At 43.5% G+C, this 12,444-nt stretch overlaps 1 protein-coding gene across 1 annotated transcript in view; it reads right to left on the bottom strand.

Moving 5' to 3' along the window:
• LOC142312962 (uncharacterized) overlaps positions 1–12,444 on the bottom strand; it is a 126,069-nt gene that overhangs the window by 108,939 nt on the left and 4,686 nt on the right. The window contains exons 2-7 of the mRNA XM_075351950.1: positions 11,980–12,126; positions 11,671–11,850; positions 11,465–11,588; positions 11,288–11,385; positions 11,000–11,090; positions 3,570–5,004 (exon numbers count right to left, since the gene is read on the bottom strand). Of these exons, the coding sequence (XP_075208065.1) occupies positions 3,570–5,004; positions 11,000–11,090; positions 11,288–11,385; positions 11,465–11,588; positions 11,671–11,850; positions 11,980–12,060 (2,009 nt within the window). The 5' untranslated portion in view covers positions 12,061–12,126. The remainder of the gene's footprint in view (positions 1–3,569; positions 5,005–10,999; positions 11,091–11,287; positions 11,386–11,464; positions 11,589–11,670; positions 11,851–11,979; positions 12,127–12,444) is intronic.

Here is a 12,444-nt window from a genome sequence, read left to right as displayed (position 1 = left end):
CCAAGTTTGCTGCTTCCATCCCACATCTAGGACACCTCGCATCCCTTCTCTCTAATGTGTTCTATACGTGTTATGTATAATTGGGAAAGTCTATGTGCTTCACTGAGAGTAAGTTGGGGAACTCTCTCCAAAGTTTCTGCCCATCGTCCTTCCTCACCTCTCCATACTACATCTACAATCATTATCTACTACCAATGCCAATATTATCCCCGATGAACCAGATGAGTCACCAATCAACTGAATAACTTTATTTTGCCTAATACCAACAGGAGCCTCCCTCGTGAAATCGCCTTAAATGCGTTCCGCACTTGGTGATATTTATTGAAATCTTTACAATCGAGACTATCTTCCCCCTGCGGTTCAGAAAAGTTCTTAAATAAGTTATTGGGAGACTAAATGACAAATTCTAACTCCCTTTCTCTTCCAATTATCAAAGCCAACCAGACTACGCAGAAATTCCCATATAGATATGTATTGTGTGCATCCCTTTATTTCTTGAAACTATTTGGTATTACAATGGTTCAGTGGTTAGCACTGCATGCTCTTATCGCTGGGGTTCTGGGTTCAAATCCCACCAAGGACAACATCTGCAAGGAGTTTGTATGTTGTCGCCGTGTTTGCTTCGAATTTTCTGGTTTCCTCCCACGCTCCAAAGACATACTGATTGGGAATTTAGATTGTCAGCCCCAATGGAGACAGTGATGATCACATCTGTAAAGCACTGTGAAATTAGTAGCGCTATATATGTGAGTAAAACAAAAGAAATAACTCCTTGATCGTCCACCACACTCTATGCATCAGTGAAACTGTAGGATATCTCAAAGCTGCGATTATAAATTTATTCACTTCCAGGGCTTCATAAAGCGATAGACTATTAACTGTCTTTTGCAACAGAGATTTCAATGGGTTTGCACCATCCCCCTCTGATCTGATAACATATTGAGCCTGCGCCGCAAAAGAAGTACACCCAGGGGTTAGGAACAGCTAGACCATCTCCTCTTTATAATTTTTCTAGTTTGATATGAGCCGTCCCACCGTTCCACATCAGAAATCTAAATATTTTATTAACACCATAGAAAGCACCCACACCGTAGAGTTATGCAAGAGATATAGCAGCTGTGGCATCCAGATCATTTAAATCAAATTTGCTCTTCCTATCACTGACAATGCTAGTTCAAACCAGACCCCATATTTCTCTGCAAATTTATTATTGGGCTTAATCCAGAGGATTACTAGACACCCTGATCCCCAGATAATTAACCATTTACACTTTTTGTAGACATGAGGTGTTCAAAGAAGCCTCTTCCCCCACTCTCTCGTCTAACAGCATAAGGACTGACTTTGACCAGTTAATGGACAGCCCTGAATATTCCCCAAAGGATTGGATCACATCCATTGCCCTAGGCAGAAAGGAAGAGGCAATTGTTAGAAAAAGTGAGATATTGTCCACAATGCTACCTTATCTTCCAAAAGTCCTCTCTTAAACCCTTCTACCCCCACATTATGCCACAATAAAATTGCTAATGGTTCTAGCACTAGTGCAAAGAGGAGGGGTGACTGGGGTTACCCCTGCCTCGTTCCCCTTTCTAGTGCAAAAGAATCAGAAAATGACCCATTTACCCGAATCCTGGCCATAGGGTTAGTATATAACAGGTGTATCCAATCTGTGAGACGCGTGCCCATACCAAACACTCCCAATACCACCAAGAGAAACCTCCATTCCACACTATCGAAGGCTTTTGCCGCATCTAAGAAGCATGTGACTTTATATCCAGAGTTATCGACCAGCTCCTGCAGATTCATAAATAGCCTATGTATATTAGTTGCCGTTGATCTCCTCAGCATAAAACCAGACTGATCCTGGTGAATAGTAGTGGAGATGACCTTTGCAAGTCAATTTGAAAGGACCTTCGCTATAATTTTAACGTCAACAGTAAGAAGGGAGATGGGTCTATATCATATGTGACTACTCTACACATGTAATGGGGGGAGCAATTTTCTTCACATAACTTAATGCAGCTGTACGTTTAGTAGCATCCCCCAACCCCTTTACATTCCAACTTAAACGAAAAAAATCAGCCATTCACAAAATATGTAAATAAACATCTCATATCTACAGTATATCTTGCATCTTAATTCTCACACCACAGATATTTACACACAACACTGCTGCATAGACAGTACATACACACTCATTTCTGCTACATCTGCATATTTACAGACACACAGCTCTGAAACATTTCACATTTAGGATGCGTTAACACTGGCGTATTGCCAGGGCATAAATCAGCCGGGTGCTTTCCGAGGTTTTATCATATAGCACTTGACCCAATGTTATACTATGGAATAGTGCCTATCAGCGATTTTCGTCTCATGCCGATTCGACATGAGAAAAAAAAAAAAAAATGTATGCACGCTATGATTGGCAGCGTATCTCAGATCACAGACACCCATAGAAATCTATGGGTGCATGTGAAACATTGGCCTGCACTCAAATGCCATCCGAGTTCAGTCCGATATACACAGAAACAGACAATGGAGAAGATGAAAGGAATAATGTGTCCCTCTTCTCTGCACCTGTGCTCCAATAATGGCATGTGAGGGAATCAGAGCACAGTAGAATAACACTCGGCTCACGCTAGGAACAGAGATTGAGCCTAGTGTCATTTGCATATCGCATCAGATGCTCTACAGTAGTGTGAGCGCACCCTTACATACACACAGCTCTGCTACATACACACATTTACATGCACACACAGGTCTGCTACATATGCAAATTTCTCTACCTACACATCTCTGCTATAGATGCATATTCATATACACACAGCTTCGCTACATATGCACATTTGCATACACATGCACTGTGTATACATCACCTCATTTTGCAGTTCCTTCCAAGTGATGTGAAATGTCCTGGAGCTAGTCAAGTAGAAGGTTCTTCAGCTGCTCACTCAGGACGTGCAGCCTCTGTGCAGGCACCAGTAGCTTCCTCTCCTGCTCTGCACCAATCTCATAGATCAGTGTGGGGCAGGAGAAGAGAACAGTTCTCTCAGAGATCGGGAAGGACACTGTCTCCTCCATATCAGGAAGTTACATCTCGACTATAAGACACACTTAGCAAGATTTTTTTTCCTTCTTAAAATTGCATCTTTTGTCACCTGCACACGTTGAACGTTTGGCGAGTTTTTTACATCAGTATTTATGCTGAAATGGTGCACGTATTTCTATTATACTTTTCCTCTGACCGTTTCACTCCTTGTTTTCGCTACAAACACTGAGGAAGGTTGAACTAGATGGACCTAGGTCTTTTTTCATCCTATGTAACTATGTAACTGAGGTAAGAAAGACACCAAAGACTCAACGTGTGCACATGGCCTTATCTTTAAAAAAAAAAAATGCAATAAGTTTATAAGTAATTTCCATTTTTCATTTAATTATACGACTGTCTATTATGTGGGGTTTTTTTTTTTTACAATTTGTTAATAACATATATAGTTTCTCCCCGTCGTAGTTACTTTTGATTGATCAACAAAATATGATTTTCAAGTAATTTATTTTTCACATTCTAGGAATTATAATGGCTAACTTCTGTGTGGGAATTTTGATGTCTAAGAAAGTGGCATTTTTGGTTAAACGTTTTCCCACATTCTGAACAGGAAAAAGGCTTCTCCCCTTTGTGAATTCTTTGGTGTGTAGCAAGATTTGATTTATCTGCCCAACATTTCCCACATTCTGAACAAGAAAAGGGCTTCTCTCCCGTGTGAGTTCTCTTGTGCAAAACAAGATTTGAGTGATGATTAAAACATTTCCCACATTCTGAACAGGAAAAAGCCTTCGCCCCTATGTGAGTTCTCTGGTGTGTAACAAGATTTGATTTATCTGCCCAACATTTCCCACAGTATGAACACGAAAAGGGCTTCTCTCCTGTGTGAGTTCTCTGGTGTATAACAAGATTTGATTGCCAATTAAAACATTTCCCACATTCTGAACATGAAAAAGGCTTCTCCCCTGTGTGGGCTCTCTGATGTTTAATGAGATATGGTTTCTGTACAAAACATTTCCCACATTCTGAACATGAATATGGCTTCTCCCCTGTGTGGGCTCTCTGATGTTTAACAAGATATGATTTCTGCACAAAACATTTCCCACATTCTAAACATGAAAAAGGCTTCTCACCTGTGTGAATTCTCTGGTGACTAACAAGAGTCGATTTCAAATTAAAATGTTTCCCACATTCTGAACATGAATATGGCTTCACCCCTGTGTGACTTCTCTGGTGTCTAACAAGGTGTGATTTATTTAAAAAACATTTTCCACATTCTGAACATGAATATGGCTTCTCCCCTGTGTGAGTTTTCTGATGTGTAACAAGCAGTGATTTCAGTACAAAACATTTCCCACATTCTGAACATGAAAAAGGCTTCTCCCCTGTATGAGTTCTCTGATGTTTAGCAAGGTGTGTTTTCTGTACAAAACAGTCTCCACATTCTGAACATGAAAAAGGCTTCTCACCTGTGTGAGTTCTCTGATGAATAGCAAGAGTCCATTTAGAATGAAAACATTTTCCACATTCTGAGCATGGATGTGGCTTCTCTGCAGTATGACTTTTCTCATGCCTATCAAGATCTGTTTTACGGTTAAAATATCTCCAACATTTGGAACAAGAAAATCTCATCTCCACAGTGTTATTTTTTTGATGTTTAACAAAAGATGTTTTGAGGGAAAAATTATTTTCAGATTCTGAATGTGAAATCAGCTTCTTTGCTTTTAGTTCAGGTAATATTTTAATGCCTCTTTTGTGACTTTTATTTTTCTTAGTAATCTGTAATGAATCAGAAGCTAGGACCTGTTTCAAAGGATCAAATGATTGACATTTACTGTGAAAGGAGGATGGGATATCTGGAATAAAAGAATTCACTTCAATTGTATGCTGTATGATTTCAAGGTCATCTGATTTAAAAATTGAAGATGTCAGTTGTCCCTCTGATCTCCTGGTAGAGTCATCTGCCAAGAACAAAATCAATTATTATTTTTTAATATAGAATACAAAATTTAAGGGGTATTTTAACATTTGAACTCAAAATGGCCATAGAAATAACAAGTTATATAGTAAAATTTAATTATCCACCAAGATAGTGATAGTTCACAGTCTAACTGAAGACCTCATAGCATCAACCAATAGAGTATGAAGTACAACTATTCGTTTATTACATCTTCCTTATTGGAATAAAAAGTAACCAAAAAATGTTGTGTAGGCAAATATGATCAGGGCCGCCATCAGGACATTACTGCCCTTACTGGTGTATGGGGCCCGATGAAGAGGGGGCCTGGCCCCCAGTCAAAGCAAGATAACTGCAGATAGTGGATGGCGCACACTACTCGGCCCCTCACTGCCACTGGTGCCACCAGAAAGGCTAATTTGCATGTAAGGGTGTGTTGCATGCAAATAGTCATGTGGTGGCACACACTCATGCAGCCTAAAGTGTCCACAGCAGAGGGAGCAGGCCGTGTGAGTGTGACATAATCAGTGACGTCAGACGCTGCTAGTCGCCCTCTGATTATACAGAGAGGCAGTGTGTGTGGGGGACATCATACAGAGGGGCAGTGAGTTGGGGATATTATATAGAGAGGCAGTGAGTTGGAGATATTATACAATGAGGCAGTGTGTGTGGGATATTATGCAGAAGGGTGGTTATGTGGGGGATATAGAGACACAGTGTGAGGTAATTTTATATAGAGGAGCAGTGTGTGGGGGGATTTAATACAGAGGGGCAGTGTGTGTGGGGGATATTATACAGAGGAGCAGTGTGTACGGAGGATTTTATACAGAAGGACAGTGTGTGGGATTATATCGTGGGATTATATTATACAGAAGGGCGGTGTGTGGGGATATCATACAGAGGGGCAGTGTGTGGGTGGATGTCATACAGAGGCGTAGGTTGTGGGGTTATATTATACAAAGGGGAAGTGTTTGTGGGGATATTATACAGAGGGGCAATGTGTGGGGGGATATACAGAGGGACAGTGTGTGTGAGGGGTATTATACAGAGTGTCAGTTTGTGGGCAGCATAATATACAGAGGGGCAGTGTGTGGGCAGGATATTATACAGAGGATTAGTTTGTGGGGGAATAGTATATAGAGGAGCATTGTGTGAGTGATATTATACAGAGAGAGTATGGGAGGATACTTTACAGAATGGCAGTGTATAGTGGGTTTTAATACAGAGACAGTGGGTTGGGTTTTTTATACAGAGGGGCGGTTTGTGTGTCAAATATTATACAGAGGGCCAGGTTGTGTGGTTATATTATACAGAGGGGCAGGGTGTGGGGTATATTATACAGAGGGGCAGTGTGTGTGAGGATACTATACAGAGAGGCAGTGTGGAGGTGTATTATACAGAGGGACACTGTATGGGGGATATACAATTATACACAGGAGCAGTGTGTGGGAATATTATACAGAAAGACAGTGTGTGGAGGATATTATAGTGAGGGACAGTGTGTGGGGGGATATTATACAGAGGAACAGTGTGTGGGGATTTTATACAAAGGGGCAGGGTGTGGGGTTATATTATACAGAAGGGCAATGTCTGAGGGGATATTATATAGAGGATCAGTGTGTGAGGGGATATTAGAAAGAGGGGCAATTTGTGGGTTGATATTGTACAGAGGGGAAGCCTGTGGAGATATACAGAAGGACAGTGTGTGTGGGAATATTACACAGAGCATAAAGTTAAAAGATAAACACACAACCCCCCCCAAAACAAAGAAAACAAAAAACAAAAACCAAGATAGAGAGAACCCCAGCCTGTCAATCAGATCAGTCAGAGATATATGAATGTCAGTCAAAATTTCAGTGGTAGAATTACCATATCCACCACCACCATATAGTCTGAGAAACAAATATCAAGGGGACAGGACAGTGTGTGGGGGAATATTATACAGAAGGGCAGTGTGTGAGGATATTATACAGAGGGGCAGTGTATGGGGGATATTATACAGAGGGGCAGTGTGTGGGATATTATAGATTATAGAAAAGTACAGTGTGTGGGGGATATTATACAGAAGGACAGTGTGTGGGGTTATATTCTACAGATGGGCAGCGTGGGGGATATTATATAGCGGGGCACTGTGTGTGGTATAGTAAACAGAAGGGCAGTATGTGTGGAAATATTATACAGAGAGGCAGTGTGGGGTTGTATTTTACAGAGGTGCAGTGTAGGGGTGTATTATACAGAGGGGCAGCGTGAGTGGGGATAGTATATAGAGGAACTGTGTGTATATTATACAGAGAGGCAGTGTGTGGTGTTACATTATACAGAGGGATGGTTTGTAGGGGATATTATACAAAGGGGCAGTGTGTGTGGGGATTTTATACAAAGGGGCAGTGTGTGGGGATTTTATACAGAGGGGCAGTGTGTGTGGGGATTTTATACAGAGAGGCAGTGTGTGTGGGGATTTTATACAGAGGGGCAGTGTGTGTGGGGATTTTATACAGAGGGGCTGTGTGTGTGGGGATTTTATACAGAGGGCACTGTGTGGGGTTATATTATACAGAGGGGCAGTGTGTGTGTGGGATATTATATAGAGGGGCAGTGTGTGGAGGTGTATTATATTTTTTTTCCAAGTGATTTTCTAACCTGTCAGTACATTGTAAATACCCTGTCATTTGGCTTTGTAGATTGCAGATCTGGGCATGTAAGGGTCAGCATCTTCTAATGCTAGGTTATAAGTGCTATTGAAAAGGGCTTTAAGTGCCCAAAGTAATATTAACAGTTCCAGGTGGAAGAGAATATTGTAGTCTATGACTGGACTACACCACCGATAAAGCAGCCAAAGCCGGTGAATGAGAAGAATCTGTGACTTCTCTGCATTTAGTTGTGTAAAGGAAATAATCAGATTTTGGACTCTATTGTGAATATTATAATGTTTGTATTGTCAAAATATGACTGTAAGGTATTGGTATATCGTAATACATTTAATTACACCATCTTATGAACATCTCTGAATTTAAGATTGCGCTTGGCACACTCAAACAAACAGAGATTACTTTCTAAGTCTTAAGGCCCCTTTACACACAGACTTTCTAGCGATCCCACCAGCGATCCCGACCTGGCCGGGATCGCTGGAAAGTCTCTAAACAGTCGCTGGTGAGCTGTCAAACAGGCAGATCTGGCCAACGACGCAGCAGCGATACGGACCTGCAGAACAACCTTGCTGGTCGTTGGGGACCTGTCACACAGCAGCTATTTGATGACTCACACCTATGTTAGGGGCGTGGTGTTTGGCGCTGAAGCCACCTAGGTGTCCTTTTTTACACGCCCCCCTCAGCTCCGATTGGTGATCGCTAGTGCGTTCTTATTGGCGACCCCGAGCTTGGAAAGATTGGCAAAAGTCGCGCTTGTATATCCTTTGTTCCTGAGCTTTATAGTATTGCAGACTGGAGAACTCTCTAATGATCCGCAAACCAGCACGCTCAGGAACAAGGTAGCTTTGAAACAAAAGTTGCCTTCTTTTCAGTGAAAGCCGCCCAATCAAAACGCAACAGCTACCACCAATCAGAGGGGGCGGGAAAGGGAACGCTATAGCACGCCTACGGGCTGAATTCTAAGTCACTAACGATGTCGTAACAGTGTCAAACACACTGATGCATGCTACGCAGCGGGAAACAAAGGACCAAAAAATAGTCCTGAACGATTTGTAGCGATCAGCGACCTCACAGCGGGGGCCAGGTCGCTGATGCGTGTCACACACTGCAATGTTGCTGGGGAGGTCGCTATTACGTCACAAAACAGGTGACGTTACAGCGATATCGCTAGCAATGTTGCAGTGTGTAAAGGGGCCTTTACATTTACATAAGAAGCCACTAAAGCTAGGATCACACGTAGCGACGCAGCAGCGATCACGATGACGACCTGACCTTATCAGGATCGATGCTGCATCGTTACATGGTCGCTGGTGAGCTGTCAAACAGGCAGATTTCACCAGCGACCAGCCCCCAGCCAGCAGGTACGCGTGGAAGCGATGCTGCGCTTGGTAACTAAGGTAAATATCGGGTAACCAAGCAAAGCCCTTCGCTGGTTACCCGATATTTACCTTGGTTACCAGCGCACATCGCTTAGCGCTGGCTCCCTGCACTCCTAGCCAGAGTACACATCGGGTTAATAAGCAAACCTTTGCTTATTTACCCGATGTGTACTCTGGCTACGCGTGCAGGGAGCCGGCACTGGCAGCCTGAGAGCGGCGGACGCTAGTAACTAAGGTAAATATTTGGTAACCAGCGAAGCACTTCGCTTGGTTACCCGATGTTTACCTTGGTTACAGCTTGCCGCAGGCTGCCAGAAGCCGGCTCCCTGGTCGCTTCAGTTCGTCGCTCTCTCGCTGTCACACACACAGTGATGTGTGCTTCACAGCAGGAGAGCAACGTCCAAAAAATTAAGCAGGACATTCAGCAACAACCGGCGACCTCACAGCAGGGGCCAGCTTGTTACTGGATGTCACACACAGCGACAGTGACGGGACGTTGCTGCTACGTCACATAAAATGGTGACTTACCAGTGACGTTGTTGTCGCCGTCGCTGTGTGTGACACCACCTTAAGACATATGCAAGATAAGATAAGGACTATAAGACTACACACCGCGTCATTTGCATCACTTTGCCTGCTATTTACATCACCTTCCCAAAGGACCAATTAACACACACAGTTAAGATTTAGGAACCAACCACTGTAAGGGGCACTTTGCACACTGCGACATCGCAGGTGCGATGTCGGTGGGGTCAAATTGAAAATGACGCACTTCCGGCATCGCATGCGACATCGCAGTGTGTAAAGGCTGGATGATACGATTAACGAGCGCAAAAGCGTCGTAATCGTATCATCGGTGCAGCGTCGGCGTAATCCATGATTACGCTGACGCGACGGTCCGATGTTGTTCCTCGCTCCTGCGGCATCACACATCGCTGTGTGTGAAGTCGCAGGAGCGAGGAACGTCTCCTACCGGCCTCACTGCAGCTTCAGTAGGATATGCGGAAGGAAGGAGGTGGGCAGGATGTTTACATCCTGCTCATCTCCGCCCCTCCGCTCTGATTGGCTGCCTGCCGTGTGACGTCGCAGTGACGCCACACGACACGCCCCCTTAACAAGGAGGCGGGTCGCCGGCCACAGGGACGTCGCACGGCAGGTGAGTGTGTGTGTGAAGCTGGCGTAGCGATAACTTTCGCTACGCCAGCTATCACCACATATCGCTGCTGCGACGGGGGCGGGCACTATCGCACTCGGCATCGCAGCATCGGGCTGCGATGTCGTAGTGTGCAAAGCCCGCCTAAGTCTTGAATAACAACCAACAATGTTGAAGTTGTACTAACTTCCATGTTGAGGGTATGTGCGCACGTTGCTTTTTACCTGCTTTTTACCTGCTTTTTTGCTGCTTTTTCTTCTGCGCTGTTTAATGCCAAAATGGATGTGTTCTTCTATTCAAGCAAAGTCTATGGGAATTTGGGTTTCTTGTTCACACTATGTTGTTCAAAATGCTGCCTTTTTGTGGCAGAACTTTGGTCAAAAACTCAGCTTTTCAAAGAAGCAACATGTCAATTGTTTTTGCCATTTGGGTTTTGCACTGCAAAGCTGAGTTTTTGACCAAAGTTCTGCCACAAAAAGGCAGCATTTTGAACAACATAGTGTGAACAAGAAACCCAAATTCCCATAGACTTTGCTTGAATAGAAGAACACATCCATTTTGGCATTAAACAGCGCAGAAGAAAAAGCAGCAAAAAAGCAGGTAAAAAGCAGGTAAAAAGCAACGTGCGCACATACCCTAAAGCTTTTCAGTAAATATGACCAACCCCCCCGGCACCGCCCTGTTTGGTAATCATTGCTGACTCCATACCTGTAGTGGCCTCAATTATTCCCTCCATCGACTTCGCATCAATGTCGTTCAAGGGTCATGCTGTGTTAATCAGCCAATTGGCATAACAGTGGTTACTACTTTACTACTCACCTGGGTAGTCATATGTAGGAATCTCCTCTTTCCTCCGCTCATCACCCCTCACATATGTCTCTGTAGTATTAATATGGGTCAGATCTTCACCCTGAAACAAATATTGTAAAAGTCACAGACAGATGGAGAAGTCCCATCTATGATCAGCTCTAATCCTGCCATCTCCACCGCTCTCATTACACAAGTATAACACATATAATACTGGTGGATAAAACAAGACTGAGCACAAGACCTTCACAGCCGTCTACACATCATAGGGAGATTTCATGTCACCTTCACTCCATCTACCTGATGATCCTGAGGAACATCGGGATCTTCTTGTTTACAGTCCTGTGGGAGAAGAGGATGGAGACTTCTCTCTGGTGTTGTCCTCTTACTGGATAAACCTGGAGGAAACACATACAGGGACTGAACTCATTTTTTACATACAGATAATTATAGGCCGTGTGTATTTAGTCCTATTACCTGGTGATGTGAGGGGCTGGGGAACCTCCATCATGACGTCCTTATACAGATCTTTGTGTCCTTCTAAATACTCCCACTCCTCCATGGAGAAATAGACTGCAACATCCTCACACCTTTTAGGAACCTGATACATACAATGATACCATCATCCCCCGATCCCTTCATAGTGTTACTGTATAATGTCCCAGCATTCCCAGCAGTGTCACCTCTCCAGTCAGCAGCTCAATCATCTTGTAGGTGAGTTCTAGGATCTTCTGGTCATTGATGTCCTCATGTATCGGGGGGTGAGGTGGAGGCCCCGTGATCAGGCTCAGGGGTCTTCCCCATCCCTCAGACACAGGGGCCTGACAGCGCTCACTAGAGGTCTTCTTCACTACTGTGTAATCCTGGTTATGGGGAGACACAGTAATTAATCTCATTACAGACATTTCCAGAGTCCTCACCTCTCCAGTTCTGTCCATCTGTTATTCCCATAGATAAGAATGATGTAATGTGACGTCATCAGCATCTCTCACCTCTCCAGTAAGCCGGAAGAGGATCTCTAGGGTGAGGTGTAATATCCTCTCCGCCATCTTGTCCTTGTTCCTATCCATCATTGACAGGTAAAACAGGAAAATTCTTTTATATAGATCTCCACTGAGAGGATCCAATATTGTTGGGACCTGAATGGAAAACCATGAGCTGTATAATCATAAAGAATCCGGTGTAAAAATATAAAAGGAGGAAACATATATACAGTATATTCTCTTTGTCTCGCATGGACTGAAACATAAGTTGAATTGCTGATAAAACATGTCCTCCACGTGCCCAATCACTGGTTATGTCGGCCACTGCTTCAGCTACTGAATGGCTGTAGGGATGAGTTATTCGTAGGGACTAACAAGGGAATACAGAAACTGGCGGGGACCAAAGTAGTGGTGGCACAGAAGTAGTGGAAGATCTTTAAAGGGAACCTGTCACCAGTTTTTTAGTATCTCAAT

This window comes from Anomaloglossus baeobatrachus, chromosome 5, assembly GCF_048569485.1.
Source record: "Anomaloglossus baeobatrachus isolate aAnoBae1 chromosome 5, aAnoBae1.hap1, whole genome shotgun sequence".
NCBI classification, from domain to species: Eukaryota; Metazoa; Chordata; class Amphibia; order Anura; family Aromobatidae; genus Anomaloglossus; species Anomaloglossus baeobatrachus.
Note: the sequence above shows the minus strand (reverse complement) of the source record. Positions and strands in the feature narration are given on the sequence as shown.